This window comes from Pristis pectinata, chromosome 15, assembly GCF_009764475.1.
Source record: "Pristis pectinata isolate sPriPec2 chromosome 15, sPriPec2.1.pri, whole genome shotgun sequence".
In the NCBI taxonomy this organism is placed as follows: domain Eukaryota; kingdom Metazoa; phylum Chordata; class Chondrichthyes; order Rhinopristiformes; family Pristidae; genus Pristis; species Pristis pectinata.
Window position 1 is genome coordinate 6,934,006 of NC_067419.1, and position 15,773 is coordinate 6,949,778.

Sequence of the window (15,773 nt, forward strand, 5' to 3'; positions counted from 1 at the left end):
ACCAGCTTTTTATTCTATATTGCTGAGATACAGAAGTATCTTTTGTATGATTGTCATGAAATTTAAGCTGATTCATAAAAAGTGCATTTTTGGTTTCACTGCTTATCATTGACATATTTTCCTTTGTGCCATCACCATAGAAAACATCTTTCCATGACTTTGCAATTATATGGTTAAGTGAAGATCTTGAAACATGTAAAATGCTTCCATATTTTTGAAGAATTCAAGTTCTCTTTACTTCATGCATTGCAATCTTAGTTTGTGCAAAAAGAGAATCAAATGCTTGGCCCTTCCTATTGCAGCACTCATTGTTTCTTAGGGAGTTCTGAGATTTTTGCCTCCACTATGCTATCTGGAAGTTTATTATACAATACGATTGGCATTTGTATATGAAAAAGAACTTACTATTATTATTCTTAAAGTTGTCTTTTATAGTTTTACTACGTTCCCTGGTTCTACGTCTATAGTTTAATTTTAAGTAATAGAATAAATTAAGGGTGACACAATGGTGCAAATAGAGGAGCTGCTGCCTAACAGGTCCAGTGACCCAAGTTCAATCCTCACCTCGGGTACTGTCTCTGTGGAGTTTGGGCATTCTCCCTTTGACCACATGGGTTTCCTCTGGGTGCTCAGGTTTCTTCCCATGTCCCAAAGGCCTGCAGGTTGGTAGGTTAATTGCTCCTCGTGTGTAGGTGAGTTGTAGAGTCTGGGGTAGTTCATGGGAATAGGAATAAAAAAAGGATTAATGTAGGATTAGTGTAAACGGTTAATAGTTTGGCCTGGACTCGGTAGGTTAAAGGGCCTGTTTCTATGCTGTATCTCTCTATAATTCTATATTCCAAGTTGATAGCTGCTCAGTATGTTGGTTGTCAAATTAGTCTATGCTTCATAGTCTCTTTCAGGCATCATCCTGGTAAATTTATCCCTGGCGTCATTTAATGTGCTCACATAGTCCAAAAAAGAAAATTCAACCACAGCGCTTTGGATACCACTGAAGTAGTTTTATAATTTTGTGCATTAAATTTCATTTACCACCATTCTGTCTTTCTGCCTGTTTTATCCACACATTCTATGATTTCTGAATCAGTACATCCTTCCCACCTTCCATTTCCCTTAATGTTTTTGGTTAACAAAAATCTAACTGTCAGAAATATAAAATTAACTGTGGGTATCGCTTCGATTGCTGTTTGCAGAAAGGTGGTCCAAATTTCTGCTTTTTGCACGTGTTGTTTTGCATGTTTTTCCTATCATAAAGACTGCCTCAAATTTTTAGACCATTCCCCTTTGTTGTGGACTCCCCCCAAGTTAATTTCTTTTGATCCAGGGCCTCGTCCCTAAATGTCAGATTGTCCCTTTTGCCTCCACAGATGCTGCTTGACTCCCTGAATTCTTTCAGCATTCTGATTTTGTTCCAGATTCCAGCATCTGAGTCTCTTTTGCCTTAATTTCTTTCTACTCAATGAGTTCTTCTTACCCTTAAACACTGGGTTAAATCATCCTGTAATCTTCAGAATTATAAGGCATACGATCACAATTTGTATCAGTAGTCCTTTGTTTTGTAAACCAGGCATCATCCTGGTAAATTCATCCTCCATTTTCTTCAAGGCTAACATGTGTCTCCTAAGGGGTAGTAATCACTTCTCCATACTCTATGTAACCGCAGGGCTTTGTGTAACTGAAATACCTTATACTCCATGTATCATAGTCCTCTAATTATAAGAGAGTTTAGATAACATATAAAATTGCTTAATGAAAACAGTTGTGGAAACAGGATGGACAGGAGCAACTAACATTCCATTGATAAGATATCTTTATTAATCACATGTACATCGAAACACACAGTGAAATGCATCTTTTGTGTAGAGTGTTCTGGGGGAAACCTGCAAGTGTCGCCACGATTCCGGCGCCAACATAGCATGCCCACAACTTCCTAACCCGTACGTCTTTGGAATGTGGGAGGAAACCGGAGCACCCGGAGGAAACCATGCAGACATGGGGAGAATGTACAAGCTCCTTACAAAACAGTGGCCGGAATTGAATCCTGGCTACACTACTGTGCCTGCCTGATGGAAATCGTATGTTGACACAGCTGAATGATAGGTAACTATAGTTTTTAAAGAAGTGAGAAGTATGACGGAAAAAAAAAGGAGGATCCCCAAAGATCAGTGGCCTTTTGTAATGAGGCCTAACCCAAAATAAAAGCCCAGGTATTTCTATATGGGACAAAGCTATTTTCCTTGCCTGGCCTCCAATCCACATTGGGTCTAACTCTGTCTTTTCAAAGGTGTTACCTTCCTTCATTGTTATGCTGGGACACTTTGGAGCTGCTTTACCTGAGAAAAATAATTCTTACCCCTCTCCTGGCCTCTTGGAGCCACTTCTCATGGCTTTGAAGGGAATAATAGTTCAGTTCTTGGGTAAGCCATAAGAAGCTCTCAGAATCAAGAGTCAATTGACAGAACAAAGTTCATCAGGCTTGGACTGTTGTTTCAAAGTGTAGAACAAGCATATCTCTACTACGACAATTAAATTAGACTGCATTGATTTAAAAAAAAGCTAAAGCTTGTTTGGTGGTTGTGGTGGTGGCACATGGACTGTCACGGGTCAGCTGCTTTATCAAATTTAAAATTTCACAGTTGCAACAAGACAGGTGCTTGCTGTGCAACCATTTTGTCACAGCTAACATCTCCTTTAACTTGCCTTTTACGTTCATTTTGATTACAGATCTGTGAAGCATTTTCGGGTGTTACACTTTTGTTAGACTCAAAGAAGTCTAAGTTACTGTTTTGTGTACACCCAACTTTCAGCCTTAATTGTAATTCAGTAGAACAGATTGTAAGCTAAGAAAGCAACCCATGTGCAACAAAACCATTGATTCCTTACCAAGAGAAAACTTTTACTGAATGTATGAGGATAGAAGGCATAAAACAGATTCAGGAAGTGAAACATTAAAGGGAAAGGCAAAATCGATTAGAAGCTTGAATGAAAAAGTATTGTTTTTGGTGGCTCCAACAAATGCAATGCATTCAAAGGAGTTAAAAAATGTGGGTGAAAATCTGAAAAATTATTTCAAGAATGTTTGGGGTTCAAGGAATTGAGTTCCTTTTTATTTGATAGCTGTACCACAGTAAAATCCACAATTTCTTTCTGGACATTTCTTTCAATAGTAACAGACTGCTTTCAGTCTAAGTACAAATAAACCACATTCATAATTTATATCACCCAAGTATTTCATTGTTTTTGTATCGGGTATTATTTCTACCATAGAGAATCAAAACAAAATCAGTTTGTTGTTTCTTCTCCTGATTGTTGTCCAGTGACCCCATGTTAGAAAATGGGTCACTGAAACATCATAGTGAGATAGTTGAGACTCGCACATTTTAAATGACTGCTTGTGATCCTCTGTGAAACTAAAGAAATTCTCCAACAGTAGGATTGTTGGGCAAAGTTGGAAGGAGCGAAAGTTTGTTCTTGGTATAACTTTTGATTTTAATATATCTGCTTCATTAAATGAAAGCCAATTTTAAGTATTTTTGGGTTGCAGATACGGAGTCATAGAGACATATAGCAGAAAACTGGCCCTTTAGCCAACTGAGTCTGCACCGATCACTTATACTAATCCTATCTCAATCCCATTTTGTTTATATTACCATATTTTATATTTTGTTTATATTACCATACCCCTCTGATTCTACCACTCACCTACATACCAGGGGTAATTTATAGTGGCTAATTAACCTATCAATCCATTCATCTTTAGGATCTTGGAGGTAATCAGAGCACCCAGAGGAAACCTACATAGTCTCAGGGAGAATGTGCTAACTCCATACAAACAGCACTCGAGGTCAGGAGTGAACCCAGGTCTCTGGCACTATAAAGCAGTGAGTTTGCTAGTTGTGCCACTGTTCCACCTCATATGTGGCTAGAGATTTGATTTGGAGAAAGCAAAACCATTTTTGGAAACTTGGTATTAATTATAATGAATTTTCTCACAGTAAATCATGGTATATGTATTTCAATAATATAGAGCAGTGGCGAAAATGTCAGGACAGTTGGGAAGCAGTTACAAATAAGCAATGTAACATTTAGAGGATATACTTGTTTTATGAAATAACTTGAATGTATTCTGTGGACAAACAATTTCTATCCTGAAAGATTTACTTACATTGACTATTCTCAAAATGCTGTGTGAGTTTGACTTTTATTTTCTAATCTTTAAATTAAAGCAATATGGAAGTTGTAAAGAATAGTTACAGTAACAAAGTCTTCTAAGAGAGATATTTGGTATTCCAACAGGGATAACTTCAGAAGAAAGAACTTCTATTCCTCCCAACATGCAAGAGAGCGTTCGCCTCATAAAAGGGAAACTTCTTACTACAGACGAGAATCTCCTCCCAGCCACTCTGGATCAAGCATCAGCAGCAGAAGCTATTCCCCGGAAAAAGGCAAGCAGCCACCATCCTACCAGTCCCAATTCAATAGAAGTAAGTATAATTTGGAAAGAAAGATCACTTTCATTTGCAAAGAAAGCATTTTTAAATGAACTAATAGAAAGCTCATTGAATGATTTAAAGCTAAATAGAAGCTGAGTAAGATAATAAAATAGTTGATTATGAAATAATTTACTAGTCATTTTATTAATTTTCACCCCCTCCACATTCCACCCCATGGTCTCGAAGTCATATTTTTATTTACTTTAGAGGAACTTCTACTTTGTAAGATTGTTTTAAAGTGTGTTTGGTTGCCTTAAATCTCTGGCGACTGCAGCTCCCAGCGGTTCTGAAAGTTCAGAAAATAGTATTTTAAGTGCTGTAGAATTATTACTAAATGAGAAACATTTTACTGGGGAAACTATCAATGTAAAATGCACAAGTGCTGACTTTCATACTAAGTAACACAAGTCAGATTCTTCCATTGCACATCATTCAGAAAATGTTGCTTTTGTTTGTTCCTCTCTTCGTCCAGATTTATGTCACCAAGTTATCAGGCCAGTTTACAGCTCTGCCCCAGGGGAATCAGCGAGATGCATTGGAAGATATTGTTATTGCCCTGCTGGATATCAGTCGAAACCTCTGCTTTCACTTGGCAGGCCTGATGAGTGTCAATTAAAATAGCAGTGTCTGACTTGGGCAGAAAGAAATGCTTTCCACTGCTTACAAAGGCAGTAATGATTTTCTAAAATTCTTTTCTAACATTCTTTTCTAAAAAAGTGGTGCTGTAGTTGTAAAGCTATGGAACCAATAACCCACGGGACTGAAGATCCATCACCCTCTTCCTCTCCATCTGCCTATCACTCACACAGTCCCCCCACTGGTTTCCCTCCCTACCTCCCTCTCTTTATTCCCTGTCCCACCATCCTCACCTATCAGATTCCATCATCTTCAGCCCTTTGTCACTTCCACCTATCACCTCCAAGCTTCTGACGTCATTCTTGCCCTCAACTGCCTATCACCCCCCCTCACCTGGATCCACCTATCACCTGCCAGCTCGTGCTCTACCCCTTCCCCCCCACCTTTATATACTGGCTGTCTCCCCTCTTTCCTTGCAGTCCAGATGAAGAGTCTCAACTCAAAACAACTGACCATTTCCCTCCATAGATGCTGTCTGACCCGCCGAGTTCCTCCAGATTCCAGCATCTGCAGTCTCTTGTGTCTCATAGCACCCGTCTATTGTTATTGTCGTGTAGTTACATTTTGTAAAGAGATTTCATTTTAATGAAATCTTTATTACTTAAGTTTGAGAACTTAAGAATCAGTCAATTTCCCTATAATTGGTTTCTTCATAAATTTTCATGGCACTTTTTAGTTTTTTTATGTTGAGTTGGATTTTGATATAATTTATTTAAACATAAGGTGATAATTTTACAAAGGCAAAAGCTTCTTCTATCAGAGGGTTTAGATCATAAGCCTTAGGAAGTTATGGGACAGGGATTGATGTTTACTGTACAGTAATCCCCTGATCAGTCCTTGTCTATCCAAATTTCCTCTGGTAGTCGCCCACTATTTCTTGGAGGCTTTTTGTGTCATCTGTGATGATAGACACAAAATATTTCTTTAATTTTTATGTAACTTCCTGTTCCTCCTGTCTATTCTTTATGTTTTACATATAGAAGTTTTTACAATTTGTACAATTTGTCTTTGTTTATTGCTAATCTACTCTTGAATTCCCTTTTCTTGTCAATGCCTTGGTTCTCTTTTTGCTAAATTCTTAAATTTTCCCAGTCCTCAGGCTTAGTGATTTGTTTTGCAATGTTTATCAGCCTTTCCCTTACCTTCTGTCTTTATGTTTTTTAATAGCCAAAGCTGGACTATTTTGCCAGGGTATTTTTTCCTTAATTGGATATGGATTACTTGGTAAACTATGTAAATCTTTAGAAGTTGGCCATTGCTGGTTTACAGTCATACTTTTTAACATAATTTCCCAATTTACCATACCTAACCCATGCCTTATGCTTTGCCTTATTTGGATTTAAGATTACATATAATTAGAAGAAATCAGTAACATTTCTGTCACTGGATAGCATTAAGGTGCACTAGAAGATACAAATGTTGGTGCTGGTGCCATTCACTATATTGAACCTTTGTCCCACACTGAATAAAACTTGTTGCCTGGCCATTGCATGTTTTTCTTTTGCAAAATATGCTACTTATCATCTTTGCCTGAGGCTGGGAAAACCTTATAATCCACAAGTTCAATTGGGTGCTGTCGTGGGGGTGCACACTATTGAGTCAGGGAATTGGCAAATTGCTTAGAATAGCAAAAGGGATGAGGATTTGGCAGTGTGCTGGGGATTTGGGAGAATGTTGACTTGTGGTATGCCAGAGAATTGAGGTGGGGAGGGGCAAGGGTGGGCTGTTTGATAGGGGTTGGGGAATTGGGAGATAACGGTGTTCAGGTGGAAGGGAGAGGGGCTTGGTGGTCGGGATCAACAGCAAAGGAGCGAGGGAAAATCACTGGATTTGTTGAGGATGGGAGGGGAGGTGGGGTGTGATTCCAGCAGATTATGAGAGTGACCAGGAGATTGGCAGGTTATACAGGAGAGATACAAGGGGTATGGTGGGAGTGTCCATGAATGTAGATAATTTACTTGCTTCTCTTTCAGGCCTTCCATTCAGGACTATATTGTGATGAATGTGGTGTCCTGGGAGTGCCTTATAACTGGTGCCCCAGGACCACGTGATGCAGTTTCAAAATGCCAAAATGAGGATTGCATGAGGAATGAGGTCATCCCATGCATTCCTGAGATGGAAATTGCATCATAAGGGTGATTGATGCCAGGCAGTAACCGGATGAATTTTATAAGTGACATGTAATGACTGAAATGGTCATTGTTGTGCTTCAATCCAGAAATAATTTAATTTCCTAATTGCATTACAATAAAAAGAACAGTGCTATGCAATTGAATTTTCTGGCAATGATATCATTCACGGAACAGTATTATAAGTGTATAGATCAATTGAAGCTGCTCCTTTGTATTTTTGAAAATTGTGGTTGATGTTGTGCAGGTTCCTCTGAATCATTGGAACATCAATAGTTATCAACTTATTCTTTCATGGAAACCCATTAGTCATTCTTTCAACTTGAGCCGCTATAAAAAGTATGATCTAAGTCTTATACATGTTTTCATCATGTGGCACTCAACTGGCACATGGAAAATGAAATTTTCTATTTTGCTTGTGTCCTGTTGGATTTTGTTTTTGAGGAGGTATAAGAACAGAAAGTGGTAATTTATCCAGATTTTCAAAAGGGTTTTGACAAAGTACCCCATTATAATGAATAAAATTGAAGAATGTGGAGTCAGGAGGTAAGTGGCAGAATGAATTGCTAGCTGGTTTCAGGACAAAAAATAAAGAGAGGGAGTAAAATTTGGCTATTCACAGTGGAAGGGTCAGTGTTGCATTCCATTGCTATTCAATACTTACATTAATATCTTGGATTCTAGAATCACAGTATTTCTGTATTTTCTGATGATACCTAGTTTTGAGAAGTGGGGTGGCGATTCAAGTTAAACATGGCTGAATGCAAAGTTGTACATTTTGCTTGGAAGAAAAGGGAGGTCACTTATGGTGTGGGGGGGGGGGGAGGAGTTGCAGGGATGGCTGGAGATAGAAGAACCTCAGACTACATACACACCAATCACTGAAAGTTGTGTCACTGGTGAGCAGTGACTCAGGTACACAGTTTATTTCTAGAAGGATAGAATTGAAAAGAAGAAACATTGTTCAAACCTATATTAAAGTATAGATTGATCACACAGAGTAGAGATTACAATTGTGGGATATGGCTGTCCAGGATGCAGAAAAGATTTTATGAGAATGATGTTGAAAAGAATGTCTGGACTGGATCTCCTTTCTCTTGAAAAAAGAAGCTGTGGGGTGACCTGGTGTAGATCATTAAAATGATAAAAGATTTTGACCAATTGGATACAGAGAAAATGTTTCCACATGGGGAAAAACACTACTAGAGACCATTAATATAAGATAGTCTTCAAGAAATTACTTGGGGAGTTCAGAAAACTCTGTATGGTGAGAATGTGGAACTTAGTACGAACTAGGGAATGGTTGAAGTGAATAGTGTAGATGCATTTTAAAGGAGGCTGAACAATCAAGGAAGATGGGAATAGAGGATTACAATAAAACATTTAGTTGAGGAAACTTGGAAGAAGGCTTTAGTAAAGTTCTCTCTTTTCAGTTCATATATATCTCTCCAAATTTACATACCAAGCACTCCAGTTTAGCTAACATTTTCTGATAACTAAATCTCTTCATCACTAGCGATATCTTCTTTCATCCCCTCTTCTGATATTGTCACATCCTTCCTTTGGCCTTCTCTGTTTTCCTCCATAAGCCTTAATTCCCCTCTAGTTTCAACATTTATCTCAACTTTGAAAAATTTAGATTCAGCATCTTTAGATTTCTGAGGTAGAGTAATACTAAGATTCACAACCCTCTCAGAGAAGAGATTCCTTCTCATAGAAGTTTTAGCCTGAGATTATGTTTCTTTGTTCAAGAATGTTCCTGTTCCTTACTATAAACATTAGCCATTGATTCCTCATTACACTTAAGATGGTTTAAATGAGCATTTGAAATGCCATGACATAGAATACCACAGGCCAATTGCTGGAAGAGGGGAAATAGTATAAATACGTCATTGATGGTTAGTATGGACACTGACCTGTTTCCATGCTGTACCATTCTATCTATATAACTCTCTATTTTTAACACCTGCTGATGAACTGCATTATTGATATCCAAATCCTGAATATCTTTAATAATTGAATTAGGTAGATACATTTATTGTAATTAATATCCTAGGGCGAGGGTGTGAAAATTGCAGTTCTGGAACTGCAATTAGCCCTTCAAGACGTGTGGCACTCAGCTGTAAATGATTGAACTCCCTTTAGTCACCAGTCTTTTTGTGCATAACACCACACATGCCATCCCTGTAGCCCTGCAAGGTCTGCTTCATTTGGCTAGTTGCATAGTAACTTGCATAGCTGTATGTTTACCAGCAATTTCTGGGAATCCCTAGAACAGCCCACAATCCTGTAAAGTAGTGACCTTTGATATCTTAAAGAAGGAACATATAGAGACCAGGAGGAGAGCTGTGGAGGCCGAAAAACCTGAATAGAATTTGACTCTTTCACCACATCCGCAACAAGCACTGTTGTTTACCCAGGTCCCACTCTAAAGCCCAGCTTGGGACCAGAGATTGGCTGGTGGCATACACCTATAACTGTATAACACTGGAGTACAGTGAGTGCAGTACTTTTGGTTACATATCTGTCACTGTATAATGGGTACACATTCTACATTGGCTGATGATATAAAGGTGGATGCCAGTGTGGATTGTGAGGACAAGTGCAGAGAGGTAAAGTGAATAGGCAAGGACATGGCACATGGAATAATGTGAAGATGGAATAACTAGGAAAACAAAGATCCAACCATCAGTCACATCTTGCCCTTTCTCCCTCATCCACCGCCCCCCCCCCCCCCCAGCCCCCTTGCCTTTCTGCAGAGACCACTCTCTTCGTGACTCCCTGGTCCACTCATTCCTCACTGTCCCCTGGCACTTACCCCTGAAACTGTAGGAGGTGTAAAACCTGCCCCTTCTCCTCCTCTCTCACTACAATCCAGTACTTAAACAATCTTTTCAGGTCAGGCAGAAATTTACACGCACCTTCTTCAACATGGTCTGCTGCATTTGGTGCTTGCAATGTAGCCTCCTCTACTTCCTCTTGAAACCAAGCATAGAGTAGGCGACTGTTTTGTGGATCGTCTGTGTTCTGTCCACACAGCCATCTTGAGCTTCCAGTTGCACGTCATTTTCTTCCCATTCCCACACCAACCTGTCTGTCCTCTGCCTTCTCCATTGCTACAGAGAGGCCAAATGCAAATTGGAAGGACAATACCTCATATTCTGCTTGGGTGGCTGACAACCCAATGGTATGAACATTGAATTTCAAGTAACTCACACACCTGGTGTACTTTCCCACACACATTCACACATCCATCTAGTTTTCCCTTTTTTTCACTTCCCCCATTCCCCACCCCCACCCACCCCTGCCTCTCATACTGTTAGATACTGGCAATCTTTCCTCCTCCTTCTCGGTTTGAAGCAGGGTCTCGACCTGAAATGTCAACTTACCTCTTATGCCACTACAGATGCTGTTTGACCCGCTGGGTTCTTATAGCGTTATGATTTTTAGTCCAGTTTCCAGCATCTGCAGTCTTTTATCTTCAAAGAACAAAGTATATTTTTAATGCTGTTAATGTTGACAGCATTCTATTGTTCGCAAATCACTGAAAGTTACTGAAAATGCAGGTTCAGTAAGCCACGGAGAAGGCAAATTGTATGTTGGCCTTCATTCCAAGAGGATTTGACTACACGAGTAAAGACTTCTTACTGCAATTATGCTGATGGGACTGCTCCTGGAATACTGGAATATGCTTGCTAAAAAGGGAGTACAATTAAAGTTCAGTGATAGGAGTGGTAAGGACATAGCAAGGAGAATCCTGGAGATAGCAGAGTGGCACTGGTTACATAGGCCTAAAATAGAGTATGTGTCTCATGAACCACCTTGGGAGTGGTTCAGAATGTAAATGTGCCCCACACTGAAAGAAGTTGTGCATGACAGATCTTAAAATAATAACTCCTGTTAGTCAGTTGTTGAAATAGAGGTTACATTTATTGTGGCTCATAGGATATTGTGATTTTTGACTGATTTTGGAGAAAATGACGCTTGTCCTTGGGGTTGTTTGTGAGATCTTTATAATGTATGCTTTATGTTAGATCTTTATAATTAAAGCTATCTGCTTGATTTTTCAACAATACGTTTTATATTTTCATTACCATATATGTTTTGTTTTGCAAATTGAACTTGTTTACTACTTTGAGACTGAGCAACTCTGTGTCTGGGTCATCACACAAACTGTTTCATATTCTGTTTTAAGTACCTCTTGTCTCAATGAAATGGTTCTTTTTAATGTTTCAACTCCTCCTTTCTTCTCCCTGGCTCTTAACAAGTGCTCTGCCTGTAATTGTTTCAAGCACCACACTTTATTGGCACATTCTACATAGCTGTATACTTTGGCTTCTGGTTATCTGTCTCTTTCAAACATAACAATGAAGTTTCGGCTTGCGCCCTGACTTTCACAGACTGTTTTGAACATTGTCCTAATTACATACAATCTTTGCAATTAAAGTTATTTTTTTAAATAACTCATGTTGCCAAAAAAGCAGCAAGTCTGAGGATCGGGATGTTCAGCAAAAGTGTTAATTAAGTGAGGGAAAGTAGAATACAAAGGTAGGCTTGTGAAAAACAAAAACAGATTGTGAGAGCTCCTATGGAGATGCAATAACCCCACTGACTCCTGCAAATCTCTGTGACCTCTCAAAATGGAGGAGCATTCAGGATAGGATTGAGAACCATGAATCAGACACACATTCAGGCCCTGCACTAGTGCAGAAGAGTAGCCTAATTATCCATCTCAAAACTGGAATGGAAGCAAGTTCAACTCAATTCCCAGTGACTGAAGAAGAAGAATATTGTTGGAATGAATTACTAAGGAAGTGGATTGAGCAGAATTAGCATGGATTTTTGAAAGAAAAGTCATATTCGATAAATTTGTTGGAATCTTCAAATTGTAACTTCCAGAATAGGTAAGGGTAAACTAGTTAAGACGGTGTATTCAGACCTGGAGTGTCTTTGATAAGATGCCACATGAGATTATTAAACAAAATTAGCTCATGTGGTTTTGTGGCCATCTACTGGCTTGGATTGATGGTTGGCTAATGGACAGTAAAAAGAAAGTATAAATAAGGTTGAATTCGACTGTGAGGTTAATTTGGATGAAGGGATTAAGTGTATTATATCCAAGTTATCTAATGGTACAGAGCAGGGTGGCAGAATTAAATGTCAAGAGGTTGTAGTGTGACTTCAGGGAGATAAGTGAATGACAACATGGCAAGTGGGAATATAACGTGAAAATCTGAGGCCAACCACTTTGGCAGAAAAGATATAAAGGCAGAGTATTATTTAAATAGTAAAAGATTGAAAGGAGCTGGGTGTCTTTGCAAATGCATCAGGGTAGAACAAACAATTGGGAAGGCAAACGATGTGTTGGCTTTTATTGCAAGAGAATCTGAGTGCCAAAGCTTCCTAGTGCTCTTGATGTGATGCCCTGGTAAGACTGCATCTGGAATATCATGTAGCTCTGGTCTCCTTACCTTCAGGAATGTTTATGAGTACATTGAAGATCACCAGATTGACTCCTGGGATAGTGAATTTGTCATCTGAGGAGAGATGAAGCAGATTAGACCTGTCTCGTGATAGAAGTTTGAGAAGTGACCTCATTCAAATGTGCAAAATTCTTTCAGGGCTTGACTAGATAGATGCAGAGTTGATCTTTCCTCTGGCTAGAATGTCCAGAACCAGGATTCACAGTCTCAAAGTATTCAGGGCAGATGTGGTAAGATTTTGTCTTCACACGGTTTAATGAATCTTTGGAATCCACTTCCTAAGGAAGCTGTGAAAGTCACTGAGTTTATTCAAAACAGAGACTGATAGATTTTAACACTGACGTAAAAGATCAGTCAAGATCTTACTGGACGGCAGAACAGACACGAGAGGCTGAATGGCCTACTCCTGCTCTTGTTTCCTATTTTCTTACGTTATTTTGCTTTGCTTCTTGATCATGTGCCACATTAATAGAGTTAGTGTGTTGTAGTTGATTTAACAAAATTTTAAACACTGTTCTATAATAGTAACAATACTAAAACAACATGTCATGTCAGAAATGGTCTTTAATAAGCCTATACGCTTTTAACATGATAGTATTTGTTTAATCTAAATTTTACAATGTTGTGACATTAATCATGAGTAATAACATCTGGTGTCTACATTCTTCTTGTAATCCTGTGGATGTGGAACTGAACTTAATCACGAAGCAAGAGCTCTGCACAGCAAGACCTTTTATTCTGAGGGCTGCAGTTCTCTGCAGATAATTGTTCTAAGAGAGGTGTCACATGACATTGCTTAACAACATAGCAGCCTTAAAGCAATAGCCGCCTTTTACTAAAAATACCAAATAGGCTAAAGGACAAGTTGATACTCGGGACACAATTATAGGCAAGGCATGGTGATATGCAAAAAGTTATAGGTCCTTTTATTTTTTAACAACAGTAAACTTTGCTGTGCACTGATGCTTGTGCAGCCTTGTTAGTCTCTTACACTTTCTTCAAATTCATTTCCTCCCATTTCAACTTCTTGTGTCCTGTGTTGCTTCAGAAAGGGAGATTGTTCAGGCCTCTGCCCAAACTGTTGCAGTGATTTTTGGCTCCATCCTATGGAGAAGCACAGAACTGCAGATGCCATCAATGTGAAATAAAAAAAAGAAAATTCTGAATTTATTCAGCAGGTCAGGCCGCATCTATGGAATGAGAAACTCATGAGTTTCAGGTTGATTACTTTTTGATAAGATCAGGAAAATTTTGAAATCATATGTGTTTCAGCTTGGAGAGACAGATGTGATCAGGTTTAGGCTAAGAGAGTGTAAATGACCAAAGTGGTGGTAGGGTCAGTTGAGAGATTTGTTAATTGCTGTGGAACTGTTTGGAGAATATCATAGAATTATACAGCACAGAAACAGACTCTTTTGCCCACCTCATCCATGCCAAACATGATGTGTCCACCTCGTCCATGCCAAACATGATGCTTATCTGTGCTAATTCCATTAGGCTCATATCCTGCATTAGGCTCATGTCCCTCTATGCTTTTCCTTTCTAAGTCCCTGTCCAAATGCCTTTTAAATGTAATTGTATCTGCCTCTACCACCTCCTCCGGCTGCTCATTCCAGATAACCTCCACTCTCTGTGTGAAAAACTTATCCTTTCGATCTCCTTTAAATTTCTTTCCCCTCAGTTTGAACCTGTGACCTAGACTGTCTTGGCCTTGGAAAAAGACTCTGACTCTCTATCCTATCTATGTCCCTCATAATTTTATAAATCTCCATAAGGTCACCCGTTAGCCTCCAACATTCCAGTGAGAATAAACCCTGCCTATCCAATCTGTCCTGATAACTATAGCCCTCCATTTCAAGCAACATCTTGGTAAATGTCTCCTGCACTCTCTCTATGGCTACCACTTCCTTCCTGTAGTGCTTCAGCGTGAATTATCTTTGTATCTGCATTATCTGTGTTTTTGCATGATCCTTAGAGGTGCTTCCCTTCAGTAAGCTGGATAACCAGAGTTGATGGTACCTGTAGTTACTGTCAACTGGGAATGATTCCGATCTTCCCTGAATTTTAGCTAGTATAGGTAGTGGAGTTTAACCTGTACATGAAAATGTGTGGCATAGGATACTCCTTTCATAGAGTACAAAAATTAGGACTTTGTCAATGTAGCAATTGGGTGAAGGAAAGAAGGGCTTATCTGTTTTTCTACTTAAAAAGTTAGTCCGCTAGAAACTGATTTGTGGATAGAGAACGACTGAATGACAGTCAGGTAGACAAAAAAAGAGCAGGTAAGCAGATCAGGACATCTTGCTCTTTAACCAGTATTTGGTTGAATACTGGAGTACTTCCCAAGATAATGCAGACAAAGCCAAGATCATAGCATTGATCTGCTGTACAGGGAGGGATGGAGAAGGATCAAGAGAGCATCAGCTATAGGTGTTTTAAAATTAGAAGAATAGACATGTCTCTGTGTTCACAAATATGATTCTGGGTGGTATGTTGCCTCTATACTGCAAGGATCAATGGTGTCACTGAGTAGGTGCTGAGCATTCTGGAGGGGGAGCAGCCAGAGATTGTGATCCATGTCAGAACCAATGACATAGGTAGAAAAAGGAGCAACATCCTGCAGACAGGTTTTAAAGGGTTCAGAAGGAGACTAACCAGCGGGACCTCAATGTTTGTGATCTCTAAGCAACTTCTGGTGCCACCTGCCAGTGAGTGTAGAAGAAAAAGGAGAATAGCACATGAATGCAAGGCTAGAGAGAAAGTGTGGGAGAGAGGGCCCTCCCTCCCATACTTTCTCTCCAGCCTGGGGACCTTCTGGGGAAGGTGATATTTGTACAGGTCACAGAAAGACCAAGGTCCTCGCCGATAGATTTGTTGGTGCTGTTGCAAAAGTTTTAAACTACCTTGGCACAGGGATAGGCAGTCAGGCATAGATCTGAAAAGAAATCAGAATTAGAAATGGAGGAAGAAAATGAATGAAAGGATATGGAAGCTACCTGGCTCTGCTTAGTGGAAAATATATGGATACAAGG

The 15,773-nt window shown here is 39.3% G+C and overlaps 1 protein-coding gene across 4 annotated transcripts in view; it reads left to right on the forward strand.

Moving 5' to 3' along the window:
• The window catches only part of pphln1 (periphilin 1), a 125,557-nt gene that overhangs the window by 57,595 nt on the left and 52,189 nt on the right, over positions 1–15,773 (forward strand). For all 4 annotated transcript variants that reach the window (XM_052030497.1, XM_052030495.1, XM_052030498.1 and 1 more), the window contains one exon: positions 4,297–4,484. In XM_052030497.1, the coding sequence (XP_051886457.1) occupies positions 4,297–4,484 (188 nt within the window). The remainder of the gene's footprint in view (positions 1–4,296; positions 4,485–15,773) is intronic.